This window comes from Meles meles, chromosome 18 (assembly GCF_922984935.1).
Source record: "Meles meles chromosome 18, mMelMel3.1 paternal haplotype, whole genome shotgun sequence".
Classification (NCBI taxonomy): Eukaryota; Metazoa; Chordata; class Mammalia; order Carnivora; family Mustelidae; genus Meles; species Meles meles.
Window position 1 is genome coordinate 21882365 of NC_060083.1, and position 26201 is coordinate 21908565.

The following is a 26201-nucleotide window of genomic DNA, read 5'->3' on the forward strand; positions in this document are numbered from 1 at the left end:
GATTACTTTCTCTTCAACTCCTTCTCCTGTGTCCCACTCCTCAGTGAATGGCTGGGCCCAGCAGAGAGTTAAAGATCAGTTATTTGCTGAGTGAATAAATCTTCCCTCGTTCTTCACAGCCAGTCACCAAGACCTGTGCATCCTCTTACTACAACCCTGTGCTTCTTGCTTAGGTGAGGCTGGCTGCCTTCTAGGCAACTTTTCGAAAGGCCCCGGGGCCCCCTCGATTCCAGAGGGACAGGGATCTTGCCGGTGTGCCCTGGCCCGTGAATGGCGAGCCATCGCGCGGGTCACAACGCACTGTGCGGCCCGCCCTGGTCTGCGGCACCTCTGCTGCACCGGGAGCTCACCTCCACCAGCGCCCGTGGCCCGGCCCAAGAGTCGCTCAGTCAGCATTATAGGTTTGCAGTCAGTGAGCGGAGTACCGAGCGAAAGGGACCACAGCGCGCCCGGGAGTCGGCGGCTAGATGCCCGGCCTGTGCCAGTCCCCAGCGCGCCAGCTCAGCCTGCACGCCGCGCACCCGCCCGGCAGCCCACTCCGCGGGCGAGGGGCCCCGCCCCCGCCCCTGTCCCACGTGGCGCCCCCGGAGGCCAATAGAAATGGTCTGTGGGGCACCGCCTCGACACGCTATACATGGACGAGCCAATGGGCGCGCTCTGCGGCGAGGAGGCTCCCGCCGCGGCTTCGCAGCCAGCCAATGGGAGTGGCCGGCGTAGCCCTCGGGGGGCGGAGCGGGCGGTGGGGGCGCGGAGTCTTGGGACGCTGTGAAGGCGGGGGCCCACTTCCCACGTCGGCGTACTGGCTAACGCGCTCTCAGCTCCTGCCCCGCGTAACCAACGGATGATGGGGGCTCTGGGCGCCCGGCGCGGCCTGGAGTGGCTACTGGGCCTCTACTTCCTCTCCCACGTCCCCATCACTCTGCTTCTGGACCTGCAGGTGGTGCTGCCGCGCGAACTCTACCCGGTCGAGGTGAGGGCGACAGTCCTGTCCGCCGGTCTTCGAGGTTGGGGCCCCTGCGCGCGCTGTGGTTGTACGCTGGCGTCCCTAAGACCTCCCCTCCACCGCCGGAGCCCCCTCCGCACCCCGGTTTCTGGTTCTGCTCCCCCTTTCCCTCCCTCCCTCTTAGGCCCTTCCACTGCCCCGGCCCCTTCTTACAGGTCAACTTGACGTCTTGCTTGGGATTTTCCTTGCCCCAGACCCTTACCCCAAGCTGCTTGGTGCAGACACTTTGGTCCTTTTGAAGACACTTCTTCCCTGGGTCTGTAAGGCCCGCACCCCCCACCTCTGGTCAGTGGTATTTGAGGGAAGTAGCCTGGGTGAAACCATTGTCTCAATCACGTGTTGGATATGTGTGTTCTTTGAAATAGCTCTAAAATACCCTCTAATCCCAAAGAGATAGTGCAAGTTGAATTAGACCCGTAGAAAGGGCATGCACAGATCATTCCTTCAGGATCAGGATCCGGCAACTTCAAAAGCTCCTAAGTAAATTAAGAACAGGTTTTCAAATCAGGCCTTGTCATTAGGTTCCAGAAAGAAGAATCACCTGAGTAGAAATCAAGGCGAAAAGCCCCATTCTCTGGTTGTTGAGTATTCTTTACCCCAAACTTTGCTTTAATGCTTGTCATTCCTTCAGGGCAACCGTTTTATTTTCTCTGGTCTTTTTTATGTCTGGGCCCCGTAACCTTCCCTGAAACTCGTGTCCTCAGTTCTGTGCTTCTCCAGATTGTCTGCAGAACTGTGAGCAAGACCGACTCGTCTACCTAAGCATTTGAGTTTCCCTCTCTATGTCTTTAGATGTTTTTTCTCTGTAGAGCAGGGGTTCTTAACTTTAGGTCCAGGAACCCCTTACAGGGTATGCAAATTGTGCCTTGTATTTTTCTGGGAGGAGAGTCTATAGCTTCCATTAACTTTTCTAGGGGTCTGCCCTTCCCAGAAAGGCCACTGCTCAACAGTGTACCCCACTCCATAGTCCTTTTGTTTGCTTCTAGATCCCAAGCGTAACAGGGAAGACTTCTGACCTACCTTTTCTTGAGAAAACTATAGGAATTGTTTGGCAAGAACATTGAACTGCAGTCTGAGGACCTGGTTCTTTCAAGAGCTGCCTTGGTATCTTGGGCAAGTCCAGGCCGTGTAGCCTCACCTGCCAAGTAAGAGAGAGCTGGGTGAGCTTGTGAGCTAGCCATAGGGGGGTGTGAGTTTCCTGTTGCCGCTGTAACAAAATACCAGAAACACTGGGGTTTGAAACAACTTACTGGCTCAGGGTTTTGGAGTTCAGGAGTTCAAAATGCATCTTGTTGGGCTGGTTCCTTTGCAGGTCCTACCGGAGAATCTGTTCCTTGCCTCTTCCAGGTTGTGGAGGCTGCCAGTGTTCCCTGGCTTGCGGACATACCGCTTCAATCTCTGCTTCGGTCATCGCTTTGCTGCCTTTTCTATAATCCGGGCTCCCTCTGCCCCGCATTTATAAGGAGGCTTACGATTACATTCAGAGACAACCAGCTGGCCCGCATAGCTAGCCTTCCCATCTCAGGACCCTTAACTTAGTCACATCTGCAGAGTTTCTTGCCGCAAAAGGTTAGGTGCAGAGATTCCAGGGGATTAGGACGGGAATATCTTTGGGGACTGTCATTCCGCCTGCCACACGGTCTCTCAGAAGGGTGCCACAGCTGTTAGTTGCCTGGAAGAAAGGAGAGCCTCCTGTGTGGCTTGCAGAGCCTGTGTGACCAGCAAAGCTCGGGCAGGCTGCCTGCTCAGTCTTTGATGTGAATCCCTTTAGGACTAGGCACTTCTTTTCCCCCAGGTGTTCCTGACTTAACAGCTGGGACTTTATCTTTTCTGAATGTGCCGTTCCCCCAGGTCCTTGCTCCCCACTCACTGAATACAATAAAAATGCGTGGAGTGTCATAAAGACCCCATTTAAGCTTATATATTTGATTTGGTAAAGTTTTCTCACCTTTATAATATTGACTTACTGTAAAAGGTCATGGGCCATTGCAAGCAGGATCTGGCTAAATCGTGCGCGCGCGCGCGCGTGTGTGTGTGTGTCTGTCTGTCTGATGCCATTTGAAGGTGTTAGCAACACAGGGGCATCCTATTTTGAAAAGGCTGTGTCTCTTTTCACTCTTGTTGCTTTGGAGTAGAGTTTGAAGGTTTTGTTGGTTCTTTATGGGGAAATAATAAAATCCTTGAGTTATTCTCAGGTTCTCTTTGAAAAAATGCCAAATCTTAACATCTGTCGTGTTTTTCTTCCCTACATAGAAGGAATTTTCCCCTAGAACTAAAAAGTTTGCAGAGCTCCCATAATGGTTGGGCTAAAATTTGCCAATTAAATACCTTCCTTGGTTTGAACAGATCAACAATTGGATAAACTCTTACTATGAAACAGTAAGGATTTCGTTTGACTTAGAACTTGGAGAAGATGGGGAAGCATTTTGTAGTATCGTTTGCAGCTGGGGAGCATTGCTTCTGCTAAAATAAGGAAAGACGGGGAGCACCTGGGTGGCTCAGTCAGGCTTCTGCCTTCAGCTCGGGTCATGATCCAGGGTCCTGGGATCGAGCCCCTCAATGAGAAGCCTGCTTCTCCCTCTCCTGCTGTGCTCTCCCTCTCTGTCTAATAAATAAAATCTTCAAAAAAAATTTTTTTTAAAGGTGAGCGTCTGTGTGTGAAATCAGTCTGTGCTCTCGTTCTTGTTTTTGAGAGAGAGAGAGAGAGAGAGAGAGAGAGCATGATCGAGGAGGGGCAAAGGCAGAGGGAGAGAATCTTAAGCAGGCTCCACGCCCAGCAAGGAGCCCAGAATGGGGCTCGATCTCATGACCCTGAGATCCTGACCCGAGCGGAAATCAAGAGTAGGACTCTTAACCAACTGAGCCACCCAGGCACCCTCATGCCCTCCTTCTAAGGTAGAGAAGTACCTTTGCAACTCATGGTTTAGAAATCCTTGTGCAAATGTCAGGTGAAAAGTTTAATGGGTAAGAGTGGTAAGCTGAGTCAAATGTGAGTCAGGTATAAACCTTTTTTTGGGTCTTAGCTAATGGGAATAATTCTTACTAACAGTTGCATGCTGAGATTTTAATAGGATTAAACTTGAATTTCTCTGAATATGGGTTAATTACATTTAATTATGTAATGGTAACATTTACTCTGTGCTTGCCATTGTTCTAAGGACCATGTACATTAAGTCCTTTCATCTTACAATAGTGAGCTAAGTACTATAATTGGGAAACAAATTCCGTGAGATTAAGCGTTTTGCCCAGAGCCAGGAATTGGGCCCCCATGTCCCATGCTCTTCTCCGCCAAGGACCTATGAGTTACCTTCCATCTGCCCTTGTCCAGGCCTTGGTCTGGCATCATGTGGCTATTATGTGACTGTGGGCAGGTGCTTGGGTCCTAATTGATTTACTTCCAGAGCTGGCTGATTAGATTATTTTAAATTTTGCTAATCTCATTCTGCAGCCCTTAGAAATCACCAGGCTATATAGAACTGTCTGGATTTAGGAAATAGGTTGATCTGAGAGGTTGTATACAAATTTAATAGAAAATGAAATTCAAACAAATTAGAGAATGCCTTGTAAATCTTACGGTAGATCTTCAGAGCATGTCATTCCCTCAAATATTTTTTTTAAGAAAATCTAGAATGCAGGGCGCCTGCATTTGCCTTCGGCTCAGGTCATGATCCCAGGGTCCCGGGATCGAGCCCCGCCTCCAAGCACAGCAGAAAGCCTGCTTCTCTCTCTCCCTCCCACTCCCCCTGCTTGTGTTCTCTTGCTGTCAAATAAATAAATAAAATCTTTTTGAAAAGAAAATCTAGAAAGCAAAAAAGGACCTTAAGTATTTGGTCCAAGTTGCTTGTTCTGTTGGTGAGGAAACAGAGCCCAGGAGAGGTGCAGGGATTTAACCTTTATGAGTATTTTCTACCCCATTACCACGCTGAGAAGTGCCCAGAAGGAAGCCAAGAGTATTGCTGTAGATTTTGATTTCAAATTAAGTACAAATTCGGTATCACTTGGTAGATAAACTGGTCGTTGAGCCACAGCCTTTCTGAAAGTAAGATCAGGCTAACGGAATGTTTGTTTCTGGATATTTGCTTAAAGGCTACTTTCAGCAGCGAGGCCTTTATTTCACAATAATGAGCCTTTATCTTTTGATTAAAAATTAACAGGAAAAACATCTTTGGATTTTCCATTACAGACTGAATTCTGACACTGGAAGTTGCCTTGATTTATCATGAGATCAAGAAACGTTTTTGGGGGGCGCCTGGGTGGCTCAGTGGGTTAAAGCCTCTGCCTTTCGCTCAGGTCATGATCCCAGAGTCCTGGGATCGAGCCCCGCATCGGGCTCTCTGCTTGGCAGGGAGCTTTCTTCCTCCTCTCTCTCTCTGCCTGCCTCTCTGCCTACTTGTGATCTCTATCTGTCAAATAAATAAATAAAATCTTTTAAAAAAAAAGAAATGTTTTTGGTTTTGGAGGCTGGTGTGTCCAGACAGGGTGTAAAATGCGACAGACCTTCAGTAGTCTACGTGGTGTGGGGAGCCCTGGGCTTCGGGCCCTTACAAAGGGCACAAAAGGGGCAACCTCAGACCTTCCTGCTTCCTTCCTCTGCTGGCAGCTGTGTCTTCACGGATGCACAGTTTCTGATTTAACAGTGTGGTTAGCGGGGTGGTTAGCCAGCTGGAACCCAGACTGCTAACCGTTGGCCGGTGACACAGCCTAGAAGCTCTGTACCTTGTGGTTCGGGCAGTGTGTTCTACACATACCCTCCTGGTCTCCTAAAAGAACACTCTTCAGAACTGGAGTGGCTAAGAATGATGAGGAGCTTGAGATTTAGGGATTACATTGTTAAAATTGCATCTTCATAGAGGTTCAATTGATCTCCCTTCTTCGTCCATCCCCACCACCCCCCCAAACCCACCCCCAAAAGGCAAACCCGGTTCATTTCTGTGTTCGAGGCGGTCTGGCCCCCGGGGCCGGGTGTGCGGCCCCTCCTGTTCCAGGCTGGATGGTAGGATGCTTTCCACAGCTGTCCTCGACCAAGAAGGAGACTGTTGACAGGTCCCTTGCCTTTGCGCGCTCACTCCGCCTACTATGTGCCGGCTGCCGTTGCTCATGACAGTGGGCAACACAGCGGGCTGTGTGTTGTCACGGAGTCGTAAACAGATGCTGGGTAGCCCAGAGGGCGTGGAAGAACTGAGAGAAGCTTCTCGGAGGAGCTAGTGAGTTGTTTGGAAGTGACCACCTGGGCTGCGGTGGGACAGAGCTGTGGCCTATCCCGCCAGGTGGCTGTACTCACGGTGACCTTTCTCTTTCCTCAGCTGACCAACCTGCTGAAGTGGTACATGAAGGAGTTCAAAGACCCTCTGCTTCAGGCTCCCCCAGCGTGGTTTAAGTCCTTCCTGTTTTGCGAGCTTGTGTTCCAGCTGCCTTTCTTTCCCGTAGCGGCGTACGCCTTCCTGAGAGGTCGGTAACTAGTGGGGAAATCCCATTTTTGATTTTGAAATGAGGTCCCAGAAATCTTTTGGGAAAGTGTCTTGGAGAAGGGGAGCGGTCCCCGTGAGGGTGACCTCGGGTGGGGTGGGGATGGCAGGAGAGGTCGCATAAAAGGACGTTACTTGGGGCGCAGGCCTGTGCCTGTGCTGGGAATCTCTCCTGCACCAGGGGCTGCTTGCAGATTGAACTCGTTCCTTTTTATTGTTTCGGGCTTTTTATTTATTTATTTATATTTTATTTATGTTTTAATTTTATTTTTATATTTTTTATTTTTTTTTATTGTTTTGGGTTTTTGTGTGTTTTTTTTACCCCTGCATTATTTTCCTTTCATCATTGGCTTTTATGTTTCTGACTTGGGTAGCACTAGACTGGCTTTTATGCAGTAGCATCATCCCGGAAGGGTTTTACTTCTCCTTTATTCTTAGTGTTCCCCTGGGACTAACGCTTTTATAAAGACGGGGGCCGAACTCACGTACATAGTAACTAAGCTCATACACCCTTTTTCCTACTGGAGTCCCCCAACTCTGTGTCTTGGCTGAAGCTGCTGGTCTTCTCACCTATATGTAAGTCCTTAACAGATGCTGTTGGCAGGCCCCACCCCCGGCCTCGTTTCAACTGTTAATGGCCATTTTACTGCCACAGAGTTGTTCCGACTCCAACTCCAACCCCAACCCCTGCCTTTGGTTCTCTCAGCGGTCCCTGTGCTAGAGCCCCAGCTCTGGGCACTCGGCGGTGTTAGAGCACCCCCAGTCCTCCATTCGTTTGCACTGGGAGGGAAGGATTCGGCAGGAGGGAACGAGCAGGCATGGAGAAAAACGGGGGGCCCCCCTAGGGTCATGAGCAGACCTAATGCTTCTCTCCCCCACTCCCCACTTTAGGAGGCCGCAGGTGGATCCGCACCCCTGCAATCATCTACTCAGTTCACACCATGACAACGCTGATTCCAATCCTCTCCACGTTTCTATTTGATGATTTCTCCAAAGCCAGTGGTTTCAAAGGGCAAGGACCTCAGACTTTCCACGAAAGACTTACCCTCGTCTCTGTCTATGCCCCCTACTTTCTCATCCCTCTTCTGCTTCTGCTTTTCATGTTGCGGAGCCCCTACTACAAGTACGAGGAGAAAAGGAAGAAAAAATGACAGCAGTAATGACTGGCCCCGGGGGGAGAAGCCCACAGCGCGGTTTTCCTGTTGGATCCGGTATGAGGAAAACTGCTCAGAACCCATGTCTCCAGTAGCATTTGAAACACACCAGCAACACACAAAGAGCCAGACTCTGGCAGGAGCCGCATCAGAACCTCGCCTTCTGAGGACACTGGCGCCAACAGATCAGTCAGCTGGGCACAGACAGAAGGGTGTGGGCTGGCTTATAGGGAACCAGTGCCAAATACCTCCCCGTGGCCCCAAGTTCCACTGTGAGCAAGACCAGACCAGATCCCGGATAAACTTCCAAGAAACGTGGTCTGCTTGCATGTTCACGGGTCACCTGACCCACAGTGCCCGTGTGATTAAACCCTTGACTCCTGATTCTTTGCAGCATATCCTTTATCAGCAAAATGAAGAGTGGGATTTCTGGGGTCATTTTTATGTTTGAAATTATGCCTCTTTAATATGCATTAACAACTATCAGGGCTTTTTTTTTTTTTTTTTTGCCTCCACCCTTGGTTGGGGGAAAGTTTCTGCAAGAGGCCTAAACTCAGTTTTACTTAAGGCTCAGCTCTGGCCTGACTTTCAGAAATGGAATAAGCTTGAAGGTGTTTTGTTTCTGTATTCAATAGATCATCCCAGAAAAGACTTTTTTTAAAATCTCCTGATTCCTTCTTTTCAAACCTTAATCTTCTATGTTTTTACAGACTACCTGAAATTAAGTCCCTTCCTTCTGAGGTCTGGTGCCTCACACCTGATGTGGAGTGTGCTTCCTGTTGGATAACTGCACATTTCCTGAGAGTTTCGTCACCCTTCCTGGCTTGTTCTCTGAGTAAAAGGGCAGCAAGGCATGCCATGTCCATTGTGTAAATGCTGGCTTGCTTCATTGGGTTCCTAGCTCTCTAAATCATACTCAGGGTCAACTCAAAACACACACATACCTGTGAACACACGTTGGAAATGAGAACTGATCCTGTCTGGTTCCCTCTTTTTGTCTGTTTTGCTCACAGGCCATGCTGGTCTGCTTGTTGGGAGTATCATCTGACTCATGTGTCTGATCCAAATAAAGGCACCTGCTGACCACTGCCTGATTTGTTTCGTGGCCGAGGGAGGGGCGCGAGAGTCCAGGGTTCTCTCAAGGTGTTAAATGTACACTTCAAGGGCACCAGGAAAAGAGGGAGATCAGAGCATTTGAAAACAATAATTTATTGCTCTTCCTTTCCAAAGCTTTGTGAAATTACCAAAAAAAAAAAAAAAAAAAAAAAAAAAAATCGAGTTTACAGACTGCTCAGGTCAGGTTAAGAATGCCAAGAGGTGAGAGCTTGGATCACTGTGGCCACAGGTGTTTGCCAGCAGCTGCGCACGGACATCTGCGACAAGCTCCCTGATTTGTTCACTGCCTTCAGAGATGCTGCGTTCCTTACACACCATCTCTCAGGACATACATGGGCCATTAGTCAAGTCACTGGGACAGTACAGAGGTTTTTGGGGTTTGATTTTGTTTTTTGCCCTCCTCTAAAATTTTCAGTTCATTTCTGAAAAATAAATTGGTCAATAAATTCATTTTGTTCTGCTTCTACTTTACACAGAGCTTCATATTCAACCCGATACCTGAAAAACAAAATTGTTAGAAGCCCTAAAAATGGATGAAATAAACCATGCATTTAATTCTTCTAGAGAAGAATATAAAGGATTTAAATGATGGCAAGAAATGGTGTGAGTACACAATGTAGAAGTTAGGATAAGAAAGAACAAAGAGTGGGTGCCTGGGTGGCTCAGTGGGTTAAGCCTCTGCCTTTGGCTCAGGTCATGATCTCAGGATCCTGGGATCAAGCCCCGTGTCGGGCTCTCCTCAGCAGAGAGCCTGCTTCCCCCCCCGCCCCCCGCCTGCTTGTGATCTCTCTCTCTGTCAAATAAATAAATAAATCTTGAAAAAAGAAAGAACAAAGAGGCAAAGAAGTCTCCAGCTCCAAGAGGTGTTTTCCTTTAAGAGAACCAGCCGACTCTGGACACTTGCTACCTGAGCTTTCAAGCTCTCAATATTAGAGGTGGTTTTGTATTAAGAAATTTTCTTGGGGCACCTGGGTGGCTCAGTAAAGCATCTTCAGCTCAGGTCATGTTCCCAGGGTCCTGGGATCGAGCCCCCCATTGGGCTCCCTGCTCAGCAGGGAACCTGCTTCTCCCTCTCCCACTCCCCCTGCTTATGTTCCCTCTCTCGCCGTGTCTCCCTCTCTCTCTCTCAAAATCTTTAAAAAAAAATTTTTTTTTCCTTTCAGCAAATGTAATTTTATTTTTTTAAAGATTTTATTTATTTAATTATTTTATTGACAGACACATAGCGAGAGAGGGAGCACAAGCAGTGGGAGGGCAGACTCCCTGCTGAGCAGGGAGCCCGATGTGGGCTCAATCCCAGGACCCCGGAATCATGACCTGAGCTGAAGGCAGATGCTTTACTGAGCCACCCAGGTGCCCCTGTAATTTTATTTTTTAAATCTTCAAATCAGGATGACAAGTGAGACACTATCCCTGGGAGAACAATGATGCAGAAGAAGGATAAGAGGTGACCATTCGAGAAGGAAAAATAGAATTGCAATTAAGTAAAGAACTTGCTTTACATCATAACTTCTTACCTTTCAAGCTGCATTTTCTTTTCTGCTATTAGTGCTTGGAGTTGCTGCTGTTGGGCTTCTCTCTGTTTTGCTATAGATTTGAGCAAGTTCCGAGCACCAATGGCCTAGAAAAACCGTAACACCGAAGAAGGTCATGGCTTCATTAAAACTGTCTTCAGCATTAAGTCCTCAGCCAAGGAAGGGCCACTGGGGCGATCTCAGTGTCCAGCTGGCAAGACAGTCGAGCCCCAGAGCCTCGGAAATGAGGAGAAGGACTACCAGCATGACCCCGAGTGCCTGACGACACCCAGATGGCAGCTTCGGGGCAGGTCTACGAGTATCCCCGACTCTGGCACACAGGTGGTCAGCGGCCCATTTGATGTGCCATTTAGCCTGGGGTCATTTGCCAAGTCCTTGACACCCTGCATGGCCACATTGCTTCACTTATAAAATGAGCATAAAACCACCTATCTCAGTGATGGGACGGTTAAAGGAAAGAATGACAAAATGTACTGGCATGTAAGAGTTCAACAGGAGCTTAACTGTGCTCGTTACTAAAATCCTGTTTGAAATAAAATCCCACACCCCCTCCCCAAGAAAATGTTAAGACGGCAGAGGAAGAGTGGCCGGACCAGATCTAGAAGACGCGCCCTTCTTACCTTCATCTTCTCATTTTCTGCTGCTTTTGCAAGCTGGTCAACAAGCTCAATTAAACCGCCAACTATTTTCTGAAACTGGCCAATTTCTTTGAGGGAAAGAACAGAAAAAAAGATTTTATTTTCTCTGCATCCCACTCCCTCGGTGTTCCCTTGCGGCAAGAGGGCATGGCTAATTGCCCCTTCTAAATTGTGTCAAAACAATTTGGTGCCTGCTGACCCAAAGTCTTCCACCCTTAGTCTAAACCAGGAGAGAATGGCCAGGTGCCCAGAGCTGGACAAGGGCACACCGGACCTTGAGTCCCAAGTGAGCCAGCCAGTGACTATTAACCTTAGGTATGAGAACCCTGATGGGCCCATCCTCCACACACTCTCTCTCCTGCTTTCCCAGGAGTGACAGGAAGCACAAAGGGCCACGTTCATGGAAGGACTGACTCGGGACATGAACAGAGCCTCCTGACTAACCCAGATAAGGAACTAGATGTCAGTTAATGGTGGTTGGGGGGGGGGGGCAGGGCCTTGCCAACCATGACCAGAGCTAATACAGAATTCGAAGCATTTAAGGCCTCATCTCCCATTTGCTTCTTTCAGTGTCCGTGGGTGTGGTAGGACCTTGTTCTACCGAGGAGTGGACTAGACCCCAGGGAGGAAGGACAGCATGCAGTGAGAAGACCGGCCGCAGAGCCCATGCTGCCTTTCACCAGCCAAGCCCTGTAGAGACTAAGGAGAGCCCAGGAAGCTCAGAAATCCCTGCTCTTCAACAACAACCACAGAAATCCCTGCTTTAGCGAGAGCTGCTCTGTATTCACGGCCACTGGGCTTACTTGCCTGCTAGGACAGGCTAGGACAGGTGTCCTGGATAACTAGCTAAGAAATGACCTCGGTGAGTCTGTTGAACTTCCAGGAAATCAAATCGTGAGTACCTAACTCTTTCCTACCCTCAAGCCCTAGCTCTGCTCCAAGGTTTCTGAGAACAAAAAAAATCAAGGATGGGATAGCCTCTCTCCACTTCACCATTTGTCTTGATCTATGTCTGACTACATGCAAGCATTAGCGAGCAGGGAGTCAAGGTGGCTGGTATGTGGGAATTCACAAAAGCCAGACACAACTGCCAGGGAGCCACTAGGTCCGTTCTGAGGGACGACAGCTGCGCAGGGTGTGGGGGCAGAGCACAGCTGGCACAGCTCAAAGCCGAGCGGCACCACGTCTCCCCAATGACACTCACTGTCCACAAAGTCCTTGCATTCTTCCTTGAGCTCTATGGTCTGCTGGGTAACCTCAGGGTCCAACACGCGCAGCTTGTTCAGCTCGTCAAAGTGCAGCCCAGCTTCCCCCAAGATGTCCTTGGCCATAGCTGTGAAGAAAGCAGCCTCAGTCCCCAATCACTTCCCAGCCACCCAAGGAAATGCCCACTTCCAGCCCAGCCCAACTCCTGCCCCCAGACACCAGTGCCAAAACCCCAGACGCTCCTCCAAGGCTCCCCTTCCCTCGGCCTCCACCTCTCTGAGCCTCACCTGTTTCCCTTCCGGCTTCCCTAGAGAAGCTCTGCTCTGCTCTGAAGGGGTGCTAGTGGCAGCCGGGAGGTGTGTCAGAGGAGCAAGGGTCAGGAAAGAATAAAGTCCAGTTGCTTGTCACGGGCATCGTTCGTTCAACACACATTTCTTGAGTGCCTACTACATGCCAACACTGCTAGATGCGGGGGGTACAAGGATGAGGGCGACATGGTGCCCGCCCTGGAGGAGCACATAGTTTAGCTGGAGGAAGACAGACATGGAAACTGAGAAAGTATACTGTGTTAAGTGCTTTTACAGAAATATCACGCAAGTGTTGCAGGAGAACAGAGCAGTTAACAGGGTGAGGGAGTAACATTCGAACCAAGTTGTGAGAAGCCATAAGTATATTTGTCCCCAATTATGTACCCACAAGGACATGAAAAAGCTCTTCCAGCACAGCCCTAGCATAACACCAAAAGCAAGTAAAAGAGGACATCTGCATGACTTAAAACTGAGAGCTAAAAAATAAGCCGGCAATAAAGATATTACCCACAATGTCTGCCACAGACATGCTGGCCTGAACTTGGACCAAAGTTGGTTCCATCTCTTTGTAGCAGAAAACCCAAAAGGAATGAAGCATCAGCAAGAACATACCAAGTGAGGAGGCTAGGGAAAGGCTTCCCGGGCAGAGAAAACAGCACGGACAAGAGTGTGAAGTCACTGAAACAGCCAGAAGACCTAGGAGATGAAAGGACCGAGAACAGAGCTGCGAAGGTCAGCTGGGGCCAGATCAGTAAGACCCTGTGTGTCCAACTCAGGAGTCTGGGTTTCTTTCTGCAGGCAAGAGAATCAGGAGAGAGATCTTTTCCCTTTCCAGGCCACCCTGCATTCCTGGTCCAAAGGATGCCTCAATTCTGGGAAGGACGAACTGAAAAATCACTGTTGTTCTGGCAAACACACACACGTGCACACACACACATTTAAAAAAACACACCCTGTTCAACAGGGAAGCAGTGCTACTTAGGGCTAGCCGTTGGCTGTCATGCCAATTCCCAAACCCCAGGTGTTCCAGAGGCTCTGCCGCCACCTGGCCTTGCACCAGCCCTTTCCTCTGCCCCCACCTCCCCCAGCTATTTCCCTTTGGGCTTCCTTAGAGAAGATCTGTCCCAAATGCCGTGATTATGGGAGTAACTTCCCAGAGCAGGTATACCGTAGGAGGAGCAACGGTTAAAAAAAATAAAGTCCCCCCCCACTAGAACTCATTTTCAAGACAGCCCCAAATCCAAATTTAGAGATCTGATTTCTTTAAGATTTTTATTTATTTACTTGTGAGCGAGAGAGCAAAAGCACGGAGAGCTACAGGCAGAACTGGTAGAGCAGGCAGAGGGAGAAGCAGGCTCCCTGCTGAGTAAGGAGCCCAATGTGGGACTCAATCCCAGGACGATGAACTGAGCCGAAGGCAGAGGCCTAACCAACTGAGCCACGCAGGTGTCCCAAAATCTGATTTTTTTAAAAAAAGATTTTATTTATTTATTCAACAGATAAAGATCACAAGTAGGCAGAGAGGCAGGCAGAGAGAGAGGAGGAAGCAGGCTCCCTGCGGAGCAGAGAGCCCGATGCAGGGCTCGATCCCAGGACCCTGGGACCACGACCTGAGCCAAAGGCAGAGGCTTTAACCCAATGAGCCACCCAGGCACCCCCAAAATCTGATTTTTAAAGGAAAGTCTTAAATTCAAAATTTTAAAAGAAAAACCACATCTAACACTGTGGGCCAACTAATGCAAGTCTGTAGGCTGCCCATGTACGACTGTGGCCCAGAGCCCTTGGCCAACTGTACTCCACTGAAGGAACCAGGCTAGCATCTTCCTTTTGAAACATTTTAATTATCCCGAGCTTCCTTTTAATCCAGATTTTTAAAAGATCTGTCTTCCTACTGTTCTGTTACATTTACACATACGGTTCGAGCATTTAACACCTACTGGGCCCAGCCCAGCTGCTCTAGAAAGCCTCCAGTAACCTAAGGGCTCAAATATCTGCTTCCACTTCCACTCCCTTCCCTGAGAGGATGCATTTATTCAGAAACATTTCTGATCTGGGCAGTAGACAATCACAAGTGGTGAGGATAGTATGAGGAAAAGCACACGGGCTATGTGAAGCTGCAGCAAGAGGACATAATTCATACGGGGGAGGATGTCTCAACAAAAGCTTCTTTTTTTTTAAACAATTTTTAAAGGTTTTATTTATTTTTTTGAGAGAGAAAGAGAGAGGACAAGCAGGCAGAGGGGCAGAGGCAGAGGGAGAAGCAGGCTTTCCGCTGAGCAGGGAGCCCGACATGGAGCTCAATCCCAGGACCCTGGGATCATGACCTGAGCCAGAGACAGATGCTTAACTGAGTGAGCCACCCAGGTGCCCCTCAACAAAAGCTTCTGAAAACCTGACACTCACGCTGAGACCTAAAGAATATCCAAAAGTTTACCAAGTGCAGCAGGGAGGAGGCATTCCAGGCAGAAGGAAAAGCATGTGTGAAGATCCTGAGGTGAAAAGAAATGTAGTGCATTCCAAGAGTCGAAAGGCTGGCGTGGTTAAAACCCAGTGAACAAGGGGGAGTGTGGAACAGGGTTAAGCCTAGATGGGAAGGCCAGAGCTGGTTCATGGAGGGCTCTGAAAGCCACAGTCATGAGCTTGGATTTGATCATAAGGGTAGCGGGCAGCCAGCAGTTCTCAGTAAAGAGGCACAGTCATATCTCCCTTTTAGAACGCTCCCTCTGACCTAGGATGGAGAATGTACTGGAAGGAACAACAGTAGGGCTACACCTACCTTGGTCATCACTGTAACCCTAGCATCTAGCAGAGTGCCTGCACATACTGGGCACCTGCACTCAGTAAATGTCCGTGGAACGAATGACTGGAAACAGAGAAGGCTATTACAGTAACCAAGGCTTGGAGCTGAAGAAAAGTGTTCCAGTTTGCGATGTCACGTAAGTTGATGGCATTTGGTAAAGGACTGACTGGATGTAGGGGTTTGGGGATGAGGGAAGGAAGAGGCAAGCAAGATTCCCATGTATCTGGCTTGAGCGCCAACTGTATGTTCGGAGGGCAGAGTTGAATGAGATGGATAGGACCGGAAAAGGAGGGCAGGGAGGGAGAGGGTTCCCAGCCGACCGTCAGATTCCCTCCCAACTCCCACCACACGTGCGTGTCTGGGCATCTGAGGAGCACCGGGCACAAGAACCGCACTGAGCTCCTGAAGTTAACTGCAGCGACACTCTCTCCACCCCCTGGCTCTCCTAGATCCACTCCCGGCCCCGCGAGCAGGCGCCATCCGCGGGGTGAGGGGAAGGGGCACCGGGCACACAGGAAGACCTGGGAGATGGAGCTGGCTGCCCACACTACGTAAACGCCTTGAACTTATATGAGCTGCAGTTTCCTCACAAGACCAATGCGAGCATCAACGCGGAAAGCTCCAGGTCCAAGGTGGGAGTCGTACCGCTCGCAAAGAATCCCGCGGAATCCCCTCGTTTCTTTCGGCCTGTCAGGTTCATTCGCCCCAGGTCCGCCCGCGTTCTCCGACCCGCAGTCGCTGCCTACCTGCCAACCCCGTAGCTGCGGGACGCTGCCGCCCGGGCTGATTCCCGCAGCCCGGTTCTCTCCCGGGTCAGCGGCAGCCAGTGCCTCGCCCCCCTGCCTCAGCTGCTGCCACGGCTACAGGACCGGTTTACCCGTAACGTCATTACCTGACTGCGGAAGTACTTACCCTGCCCAACCCGCAGAGCCTGCTGGGAAACAGGCCTGAGAGGAGGGACGGCCGCCTACAAGATCCAGAGGCCTTTGCGCCGGAAAGGCTGCCGGAAGTAGCTGAGCGCTCACCCCGAAATGCTCTCAGGGGCCCCTCCCTCCCCCGTGATTGGGTTCTGGGCAGGGCCAGCTTTAGAGTCGCAGGTTGAGGGGCGGGCGGGGTTCGCGGGCGGAGGATGTGAGCTCACAGCCCCGGATTGCTGGCGGGCAGGCGGCCACAGCCCAGGGCGGCGCGGGGTCGGCTTGCAACCCAGCTGAGAGGAGAAGCGCCCCCCCCCGCCCCGGGGACGGTGAGAGCCAGGGGTGCGGATGCCCTGGGGGGCAGGATGGACGGGTCCCGAGCTGGAGCAGAGATTCCCACCCAGTCCTGGGGTAAAGGCGTGGGATGGCGTAGGAGAGATGGAGAGCTCAAATCCTCCACTGGGATGGGTGTCAGAATCGGTCTCAGTTTCTCCGTCGTGAGGAGGGGGTGCGGGCCGGGGAAGACTCGCCCCAGATCAGAGAGTTGGGTCTCGCTAAATCTTTCCAAACCCTTTGGACGAAGCTTAAGATTTACACCTAAGATTTCCGCTAGATCCGCCCCCTCTATCCAAGATCGGTTACCCGCCCGTCGCCACCGAGCGTGATGGGTTTCTGGGTACTTCTTCCTTTAGGACTCCACCTTCTATGGCCGTGGTTGTTGTCCTGCCCTTTAATCTGCTTAGGTTCCCATTAGCCTTGCTGAGAGAGACTCGGATACGCCCTCAGCCCCAGGCATCCCCAAATATCCACACACAAAGTCCGGAAGGAACAGCGGTGAGGCTATCAATGGAAACTTCATTCTCAGTGGAATTACTTACTGAGGCGTCACCTGCCACAAGATTCCTGGAACCCAGTGGTCTGGGAGCCTGATGGTCTGGGAGGAATCCGAGCGGGCGGCATCTGAGCTTTGTAGGCCTTGTTGGCCAGTGCCTAGGCTTGAGTTCCTTTACTTTGGCAGAACGTCTGTGGGCTTGCTTTGAACCTGGGGAAACTGGGGCTAGACCCAAAGTACATTGGGAACTTGCTAAAACCTGTTAAGGGGGTGGACTTCTGCCTTTGGGGTGAGCCGAGGAAGGTGAGGTGATTTCATACTATTCATGTGTTACTTAGGGATTAGGCAATCGGCTGGCAAGGGTTCATCTCATCCGTACTCCGTCCTTGGGGCAAATGAGAGGCTCCTGGACAAACCACCGAAGAAAGGTACTTCACAAAGCTCCCGCTCTGGTCCTTCCTTGGACATTCTTCCTAGGGGCCTACCTAAATCTTCTTCCAGTTTTCAGTCTAACAAACTAACGTATATTAAATACTTTCCGATGTGCATGGCATTGTGCACTGCTTCTGGATCTCACAGGAGGGGGCATGCAACCGTTAAGCTTTCGCATGTTGTGAGGACGACAAGGCAATTTCACCTTTTTTTCTGTCTCTGTTACCAACACTGCAGTCCGAGCCTTCATCCCTTGCGTAGACTCCGTTTCCTCTGGCATTCCCGCTTGCTCTCCTGCACCCTTATGATCCGTTCTCTACCAGGCAGCCAGAGTGATCTTCTCAAAATGTAAATAACTCAGATCCTGTCACTCCCTTGCTTCAAACCCTCCAACTGATGGCCATCACAATTAGTATAAAATGCAAACTTTTTCATATGAAGCAGCCCCTGCGTTGTCTGACTTTACATCAAGCCAACTTCCCCCTTTTCTATGCACTAGACATCTTGGCCTTATTTCTGTTCCTAAAACTTGCGGCTAACTGAGAAGCTTTGCACTCACTCTTCCATCCATCTGGAATGCTCTTTCAGACTTTAGCTGGAATGTCACCTTCCCAAAGAGGCTTTCCCTGGCCCCATCCATCTTAGGACTTCTTCCTAAGAAGAAGTCACTCTCTTATCACTAGCTTAGTTATTGCATTTCTTACCTTCTGGAACTGCTCGCATATTTGTTTTCTTGCTTATTATGTATATCCTCCCCTTAGAATGTAATCTCTGTGAGGCCATGACTTACTTGTTCTCTTCTGTATCCTCAGTGCCCAGCACATAACGGCATAATAAATGCTAACTCTTACTGTTTTTATTCTTGTTAACATTATGTTGCTTCTTTGTACTCCTTGAAGGCAAGGTCCGTATCTTTCCATCTCTCTGTCCCTACCGCCTAACAGAGTAGGCACTCAGTCTTATTTTCTCGCTGTATGAATTAAACGAAGTAATGTGGATATTAAGTTGCCTAGACTAGTACCCAGAACATAGTAAACCTGCAGTGAATGTTTGCTCTTTTTTTCCGGTGGACGAATTGTAGTGATTCCTTAGAAAACCAAGACATATAATAAAGAATCTAGCTCAGGAGGGGTGACCTGGCTCTGCCCTCCTTTGCTTCCCTCACTCCTCCCTCCCATGAATGCCTATCAGTGTTTCAGTTTCCAGATCACTTCATAGTTGTTTTGAGATTTACCGTGTGATCTTTTTGAGCCCCTTCTCCCCAGTCTTATGGGCAGGGAAGAAAGGAAGAGATAGGGGTGGGCCTCCTCTCAGGAAGAGGTAAAAATAACCATCCTGTAGTTGTTCTGTCCTGGAAAATGGTGACAATTTCAGGAACCTGGGACAGGGCTGGGACCCAGAAAGGGGAAGGTCAGGAAACTCCACTGTGGCCAGGGGAACCTCTGCCAGGAACACTGGCCAGTTCCCTCCAGCCTGGCTCATTCCATGGTCTCCTAAAGCTGCTTTTACTTTGCTTCCCGAAGCCAGACTGCGGTGGTGCTCAGAGTCAGCCCTGGTACAGGCTGCTTCTGAGCCTGGAATATTTAGAAAGGAAGTATATCCTGTCTCCCTCTGGCTCCTGGGAATCTCCTGCGCTGGCAGGATTCCCGGTACATTCGGTGGGAAGTCTTGGATCCTGGGAACCTTGAGAACCAAAGAGCGAGAATTGGACTGTGGTTCCCCAGGGTAAAACTTCAGCTGCCCCGTCTGCTCCTCAAACCGTCTCAGACTAACTCCAAGGGTTTGCTTGTCCTCCTTGCTGCCGAGAGCTGAGCTGAGGCTCAGGAAGGCCGACGAGGTGGTGGGCAGGCTCTGGGAGACTGTGCTGGTTCCTGGTACCATAAAGAAGAGCAGGAATGTCTTCTCTTGCTGTTGCCTCGGGCCTTAGCCTCTGCCAGGGAAGTCCTTTGCTTGTCAAGGAGAGAATGACTGTGTGGTCTCCTCCCATCCCCTTGCAGCTGAGGGCTTTGCTCGGCTAACTCCTGTCTTCTCTCCCATCTCCTGTTCACAGTGCTGAGAGTATGAGGCTCTGGCCTCCACTGGCCACTCACTCGTGATCCTTCCACCACGGCGGAGCCTTCCAAGCCGACCTCCTGCCGTGTGGTGATCTACCTGCAGCGGGAGATGTCAGGGGATACCTGTCTGTGCCCAGCCTCGGGGGCCAAGCCCAAGCTGAGCGGCTTCAAGGGAGGAGGCCTGGGCAACAAATACGTCCAGCTCAATGTGGGGGGCTCCCTGTACTACACCACCGTGCGGGCACTAACCCGGCACGACACCATGCTCAAGGCCATGTTCAGCGGGCGCATGGAGGTGCTGACCGACAAAGAAGGTGAGGCATCGGGGCTCATTGGGCCAGCTGAGGAGGGAAGGAAGTGTTCCTGAGGAAGCGAGTTTGGGGCAGGGCTCAAGCGTGGCAGGTCTAGACTCTAGATTCCCTCTTCCTGTTACCCAGTGCAGATCTCCTTCACCTGGAGTCTCGGATAGAGCCTCAGAATTCTTGGAGGTTGTAGGTAGAGGGTGTGCACTTACACATTTTCCAGGGTGAAGATCCATACTTCTTAAATATTCCCAAAGGACTAGATGCTCCCGAGAACCACGGCTGTAGTGAGTGGGTAGGACACCGAAGGCAGGCAGGTCCTGGCGCTGTCCACGTGGCCAGCAGTGGGCCTGAGCACTCCTGAGCTGAGACCTCCGTGGGCTGCCGCGTTGCCTGGAAGGCCTCTGTCCCCCGCAGTCCAGGCCAGCCCGGGTGGAAGAGAACAGCCACAGGCCAAAGAGCTATAGGTGGTGTTCCCACTCCTGTGACCCTGTGCTGCGGGCTGCCCCCAGGCTAGTCAGGTGGCCTTTGCCCGCTGCTCATTCCTGGAGGCAAAGAGTAACCTGGTGCGGCCTGTCTGAATCCTTAGGCTGGATCCTCATAGACCGATGTGGGAAGCACTTCGGCACCATTTTGAATTACCTCCGAGATGACACCATCATCCTCCCACAGAACCGGCAGGAAATTAAGGAACTGATGGCCGAAGCCAAGTATTACCTCATTCAGGGGCTGGTGAGCGTGTGCCAGGCTGCTCTGCAGGTATGGAGCTGAACAGGGCTCAGGTCCAGGAGGTTCGGGGTCGGCTCCTCCATGCCGGGCCATCAAGGTCCAGTTCCCAGAAGGTCGCGTGACTGGTAGGGTTGGGAGTCTGAACCTCACTGTCAGATATGCGGGGTGCTGCCGAGGCCGAGGATGCTGGCAGCCTGTCATTTGGAAGGTGACGGACTTGGGCAATAGGGGACTGAGCCTAGTTTCCAGTTTCTCCGCCTTGGTATCTGGATTTTAGGTTCTCTGGAAATGGGGTTCTGCCTGCTACTGGCAGTTGCAGATGCCTCCCGACAGGCAGAGGGTGGCCTTGGCAGAGGGGCTCCGACAGCTCCTGGGGAAGGCCTGGCTTAGCCTGGCAAGCAGGAGAGCTCAGAAAAAGATTGTCGGTTGTGTGTGTCACCCAGGACAAGAAGGATTCCTACCAGCCTGTGTGCAACATCCCCATCATCACCTCCCTGAAAGAGGAAGAGAGGCTCATCGAATCCTCCACCAAGGTACTGGGACCCCGGAGGGCTGCGGGCAGGGGAGGATGGGACCCTGGCCTGGCCCTCACGCACTCTCCTCCCTCCCAGCCCGTGGTGAAGCTGCTGTACAATAGAAGCAACAACAAATATTCCTATACCAGGTAGGGTGGGCAGCTGGGGGCTGGGGGGAGGGGGCAGGGCTTGGGGAAGGGCGGCAGAAGTAGCTAGAAGGACTAGGCAGTCAGCCGTGGGGCAGGAGACCCGAGAGAAGCCACCTACACGTCTGGCACGGTTGGCTAGGGTCTGGGTCTCAGGCGGGAAGAATAAAGAGAGAAGGGGAGTGAGGGCAGAAGCGTTTGCAACTGGGTGCTGGGCCCTGGCTGGGATCTAGAGGAGAACGAGCCGGAAACCTCCCCCACCCCCTCACCACCCCGCCAAGCGTGTCCTGTCAGGCAGCACGCCAGGGGTTTTCCCTGGAATTAGCTTCTGGGGTGGAGGAGGGACCCTGGAAGCCCGTGACTGGGACTCCTCCTAAGCCAAGCTCTGTGCTTCACAGCTGGGCCACCCTCTCCCTTGCCTAGTGTCCCCTCAGCCGGCCACAGTTAGGTAGACGCCAAAGGCCGCGGACTCAGGGAGTCCCCACAGACAGACGTGTTGCCGGCATCCCCCCTACAGCCAGGGAACAGACCCTCCTGCCGTGATGGCTGCGAGCCTCCCTCCTTCGGGGCCAATGAGAGGAGACCACCCTCCCTCAGTTCTCCCTGCTTTAATTTCCGAATAGCTCCCCTCCTCTTCCTCACAGGCCCCCAAACCCAGAGGGTCCCATCTGACCTCTTGACTTTTCCTCAGTTCTGCATGGTGGGGAGGAGGGGACACACCCAGTCAGCACCCTCTCTTGTGCTAGAATCTCATTCCCAGGCCCACTGGCCTTCTTGGGTTTTCCAGCAACTCGGACGACCACCTGCTGAAAAACATCGAGCTGTTTGACAAGCTCTCCCTGCGCTTCAATGGCCGCGTGCTCTTCATCAAGGATGTCATTGGCGACGAGATCTGCTGCTGGTCCTTCTACGGCCAGGGCCGCAAGCTGGCCGAGGTGTGCTGCACCTCCATCGTGTATGCCACGGAGAAGAAGCAGACCAAGGTGTGGGGGGCCTCCCTCTGCGTGGGCAGGGGCGGGACGTAGCCCAGGGCAGCCCCAGCTGGGCCTTTCATCACCGGGAGCAAGAGAGCGTTCAGTTTGCTCTGTTTTCCCCAGACTCACATGATGGTGCTGGGCAAGGACAAAGTCAGTTCGGGGAGTTCGGGGAATGGGCTGGGAATGCTTTGTCCTGGTCAGCTGAGAGGCAAGAACAGCATGGTGTGGTGGGAAGGACTGGGTCTTTGGAGTTGGCCCAATTTAGGTCTGAATTCTGGTTCTACCGTGAACCTGTTTTCTGGCCTCATACAAGCTGTTTAAAGCAGCAGGGCCTCAGTTTCCTCACCTGCAAACAGGGGCATGATAGTATGCAGTCAGTGGAACTATTAGGAGAACGTGGCAGTTCCTAGGAGCAGCAGTGTAGGGTCTGATCGCCTCTCTGGCCCCGGCTAGTCGGGCGTCCCTGGTTACCAGCTCAGTCCCCGAAGTAACAACGCAGCGCCAGGTGCATGTGAGGGATTTGACAGGTGACAGTTAACACAAACTCAGCAAACCCTGTTCTCCCGGTCTGCAAGCTATTGGTGTCCTCCCCAGAGGGGAGCTGCCCACCACCCCCCGCCCTGCCCTGTGTGTGTAACAGAGGGGGCAGAGCCCTCTGCTGGGCGGGGAGGCAGCCCACTCGGAGAGTCGTGGACGCAAGGGCCTCAGAGCAGCCAAGCTCATGTAGCACCTGCTCGGCCCCCAGGCCCCTGAACTGCACAGGGCCGTCTGAGGTTTGCCGGGGGACAGCTTTACAGGAGGTGACCCTGCTTCCCCCTGGCATTTTGGGGGTGCGGACTCCTGTGTCTACTTAACGGAGTCAGGATTCCAAAACAGGTCACCTTCCTGAGTGTTTTGTCTTTTGTGAACTTTGACTCTTCACAGCACACCTGTGAGACAGGCAGGGCTGGAACATTCTCCGCATTCTACAGCTGAGCGAACAGAAGTCAGGTTAGGCTAGAATCCAACTGCCTTTCTGTCTTTCATGTTCACACCAGCTCTCTGAAGTAGTTATTGGCCCTGGTTTTACACGAGAGGAAACTGAGGCCCCACCACTCATAATTGCTGGAGCAGTATTTAAGCCTGGCTCTGAGCACAAGGCCAAGGCCCTAACCTCCCCACACGCTAGCCTGCTGGTCTGGGGCTGGGCAGGGCACGGGTGGCATGGTAGTCTTTGGCGTCCTTTTGTCCACAAATCCAACTCCCCACATCTCCTCCAGAGAGAGGCTTCCCCTCCCTCACGAGATGGAAAGCCACCTGTCTTGGGAGAGCGTTTGGAAGGAACTTAGCCAGCCCAGGGGCAAGGGCCCTGCCACATTGCAGCCTCTGTGGGATGAAACCTCACTCGGTCCTCTTATTCCCGAGCCCAGGTGGAATTCCCAGAGGCCCGCATCTATGAGGAGACACTCAACGTCCTCCTCTATGAGACCCCCCGAGTCCCTGACAACTCCTTATTGGAGGCCACCAGCCGGAGCCGCAGCCAGGCTTCCCCCAGTGAAGATGAGGAGACCTTTGAACTGCGGGACCGGGTCCGCCGTATCCATGTCAAGCGCTACAGCACTTACGATGACCGGCAGCTCGGCCACCAGTCTACGCATCGCGACTGACAAGACCCTCAGGGAGTCAGGGCACGGGACACCCTGTCTCCCATCCTGTGGAGCCCTGCCCCGTTGGCCACCCCACGCTGCTGCTGGCTCGGTTTCTGCTCCAGCACCCAGAAGCATGACAGGAGGGCAGAGGGCCTGGGCAGGAGAGGGACCACATTCCTTTGCCCTGCTCCCTGAGCACTTCAGGATGACCCAAGTCCTGGACCCTTTGCTCACCCTTCCTGACAGGGAGCTGTGTCTGCCTCTGGGGCAACTGGGCTGACCTGCCCATGTCCCACGAGAACAGTCCCCTTGACGCCTTGCTGAGTGTCCTTTGGCTCTACTGAAGGGCTACCTTTAGGCCTCTAAGGAGGTCCGTGGGGAATGGGCTCGTTCTGGTGCTGTGGAGGCCCAGTTTCTTATAGAAGGTGGGGCTCCTTTTTCCTTGAGGTCTTTAAGCACAGGCTTCATGACTTTGGTTTTAAAAAAAATTACCTAGGAAATGAGTAGCTTGAACTCTAATAATGAGGGGACTGGGCATTTTTGCTACCCCTCTAGGGTGCCAAGACCCTGGGTAGGGCTGAACCCTTGGCCTTCCTTGATGCCTTTGGCATCTGTTCCTTTAAAGCACTTTGTACTCTTATTCAATTTGTATTCTGTCCTGACCCACATCGTCTTTTTCTGACCCTAACCCCTCTTCCCTGCAGAATCAATCTGAGAGAGGGGCTAGAGAAGCAATAAAACAAAACAAACAACTGACTAGCTTTGGCTTTGCTGGGTTGGCCAAGCAGCCGGCCCAGAGAGCATGGAGGAAGGAAGGACATTTAGGTTGGGAACTGTGTCCTAATAATGCCCATGAGAAAGGACATTTTAAGGTCAAGTAACAGACTCTTAGGGCCTAACATGACTGCTCTTTTTGATTCTCTTGCCCTCAGCTACAAGGCATGCTTCGCTTTACTTTTTGGAAACCCAAAGGACCATTACAGGGCCAGGAGCATGAGCCACAGTGGGAAGGCAGTGGAGCCCACGAGCGCTGCACTCGGATGCCCATCAGCCGAGGTCAGTGACCAGCAGCTCCGTGTTCCCAGCAGCCCTGTGCAGAGGTGGCATGTGCTTGGCTGTGGAGCCCCTGCCCACCCCGTATTACTGGTTTTGTGTCCCGAGGATGGTGCTTCTGCCCAGCACAGAGTCTGGACACAGGGTCATGGGAGCAGCCTAAATCCCTTTGGAGGCCGTGTTAATGTGGCTGTGGACCTGCCAAGCCCCAGCTCTCGGGCAAGGTGCAAGTTCCTCTTTGGGAACCTGCTCTTTGGCTTGGCCCTTGGGAGACTGCTTATCCAAATTCTTTTCCAAAGGAATGCCATCAGGGAGGGACTGTGCAGCTGGCCTAAGAAAATGCCATACCCCATAGCTAATGAGTGGTAGCTACTCTGAAAGGAGCACAGGTTATTCGGCTCCTCTCTCCTGCCAACTGTCACTCTAGCTAAGTGGCCTGCTTATGGCCAACCGGATGGAGCCTATGGGCAAATGCCAGGCCCGCGGTTCACAGACACCCACAAGGACCTGAAATGACATGATGAGGCTGGGGAAGTGTGACTAACTGTGTATTTTACACTTGTCACAGCCTTGAATGTGTAGATTTTCCAGTGAGGCACCCTGGTCATCAGCTCAAAACACTTCTTCCAGCCCTGAGTGGAGTAACTAGATGAAGACAAATCCTTTTCTTTGGCCAGATTCCGGTCTTTGGCCTTGTGGTTTTCCCACAGAGACTGGAATGCTTTCTGCCTGAGGCCACTGGCCTATTTCCTCTGCTACCCTCTTGAGGCCCTCTTCCCACTGAGGTATTTTAGTGCTTGTTCTTTGACCTCCCCAGCCCCAGCCTCTCTGCTGCTTGGACATTTAGATCCTCAGCTGTCTCAGTGGTGACTAGCCTTTCTTCCCGAGAAAGCACAGTAATCTTGGACTGATCAAAAATATGTCGCTGGTCTTAAGAAAAATACTAACATGGAAATCACTGAAGTAATCTTAGCTTCTTTAATCAGACTTTGTGGCATAAGGGTTGGGGAATTTTCTTTGCGCTTCTCAGCCCCATTCAGAAAGCAGCTCTCAGCTGTGTGAATTTTTCAACTTGGAGCAGCCCATGGGAGCGCAAACAAGGAGTGCAGATGAAGGTCAAACCTTGTCTGAGAAAACTGGAAGCCTGCTGTTTACCACTGGTACCGGGACTGGGCTTTACTCCATTTCTTATCTGACCAATGTCTGCCTAAAGGATGGCCCAGGCCCTGCCATGAGAGAACATCCCCTTTGTCACTTACCTGCAGTCCCTTGTTGCTCAGCACAGGTGATGGAAACAAACACTAATTTCTAATAAAACTGTGTTAACACTGCTGTGGTACAGAGCCGTGCTTGCAGTGACCAGAGCTGGGTCAGCTCACCATTGTGGACCTAGC

General features: G+C 51.7%; 3 protein-coding genes across 8 annotated transcripts; 2 read left to right on the forward strand and 1 right to left on the reverse strand.

The window, feature by feature from the left end:
• Positions 1–758: 758 nt before the first annotated feature.
• On the forward strand, positions 759–8705 carry TMEM97 (transmembrane protein 97). Of its 2 annotated transcripts, XR_006815973.1 has the most exons (4): positions 759–970; positions 6307–6451; positions 7360–7679; positions 8333–8705. XR_006815973.1 is itself a non-coding variant. In XM_045985904.1 (3 exons), the coding sequence occupies exons 1-3, from the start codon at positions 842–844 to the stop codon at positions 7617–7619; spliced, it is 534 nt and encodes a 177-aa protein (XP_045841860.1). In that variant the 5' UTR covers positions 759–841; the 3' UTR covers positions 7620–8705. The 2 variants fall into 2 exon arrangements, 1 of the variants encoding a protein (XP_045841860.1); XM_045985904.1 differs by having other exon boundaries at positions 7360–8705.
• A 107-nt stretch (positions 8706–8812) lies between these two features.
• Positions 8813–16117, reverse strand: IFT20 (intraflagellar transport 20). Of its 3 annotated transcripts, XM_045985908.1 has the most exons (6): positions 15972–16113; positions 12405–12644; positions 12116–12244; positions 10894–10979; positions 10256–10359; positions 8813–9236 (listed from the first exon to the last, which is right to left on the reverse strand). In XM_045985908.1, the coding sequence occupies exons 3-6, from the start codon at positions 12240–12242 to the stop codon at positions 9155–9157; spliced, it is 399 nt and encodes a 132-aa protein (XP_045841864.1). In that variant the 5' UTR covers positions 12243–12244; positions 12405–12644; positions 15972–16113; the 3' UTR covers positions 8813–9154. The 3 variants fall into 3 exon arrangements, with proteins under 3 accessions (XP_045841864.1, XP_045841863.1, XP_045841862.1); XM_045985907.1 differs by lacking the exon at positions 12405–12644 and having other exon boundaries at positions 15972–16117; XM_045985906.1 differs by lacking the exon at positions 12405–12644 and having other exon boundaries at positions 15871–16104.
• Positions 16118–16300: 183 nt separating this feature from the next.
• Positions 16301–26139, forward strand: TNFAIP1 (TNF alpha induced protein 1). Of its 3 annotated transcripts, none has more exons than XM_045985083.1 (7): positions 16301–16481; positions 19454–19771; positions 20349–20518; positions 20932–21021; positions 21100–21152; positions 21937–22132; positions 23536–26139. In XM_045985083.1, exons 2-7 carry the CDS (start codon positions 19567–19569, stop codon positions 23770–23772), a joined length of 951 nt encoding a protein of 316 aa, XP_045841039.1. In that variant the 5' UTR covers positions 16301–16481; positions 19454–19566; the 3' UTR covers positions 23773–26139. The 3 variants fall into 3 exon arrangements, with proteins under 3 accessions (XP_045841039.1, XP_045841037.1, XP_045841040.1); XM_045985081.1 differs by having other exon boundaries at positions 16301–16468; XM_045985084.1 differs by lacking the exon at positions 16301–16481 and adding an exon at positions 17299–17399.
• Positions 26140–26201: the final 62 nt, after the last annotated feature.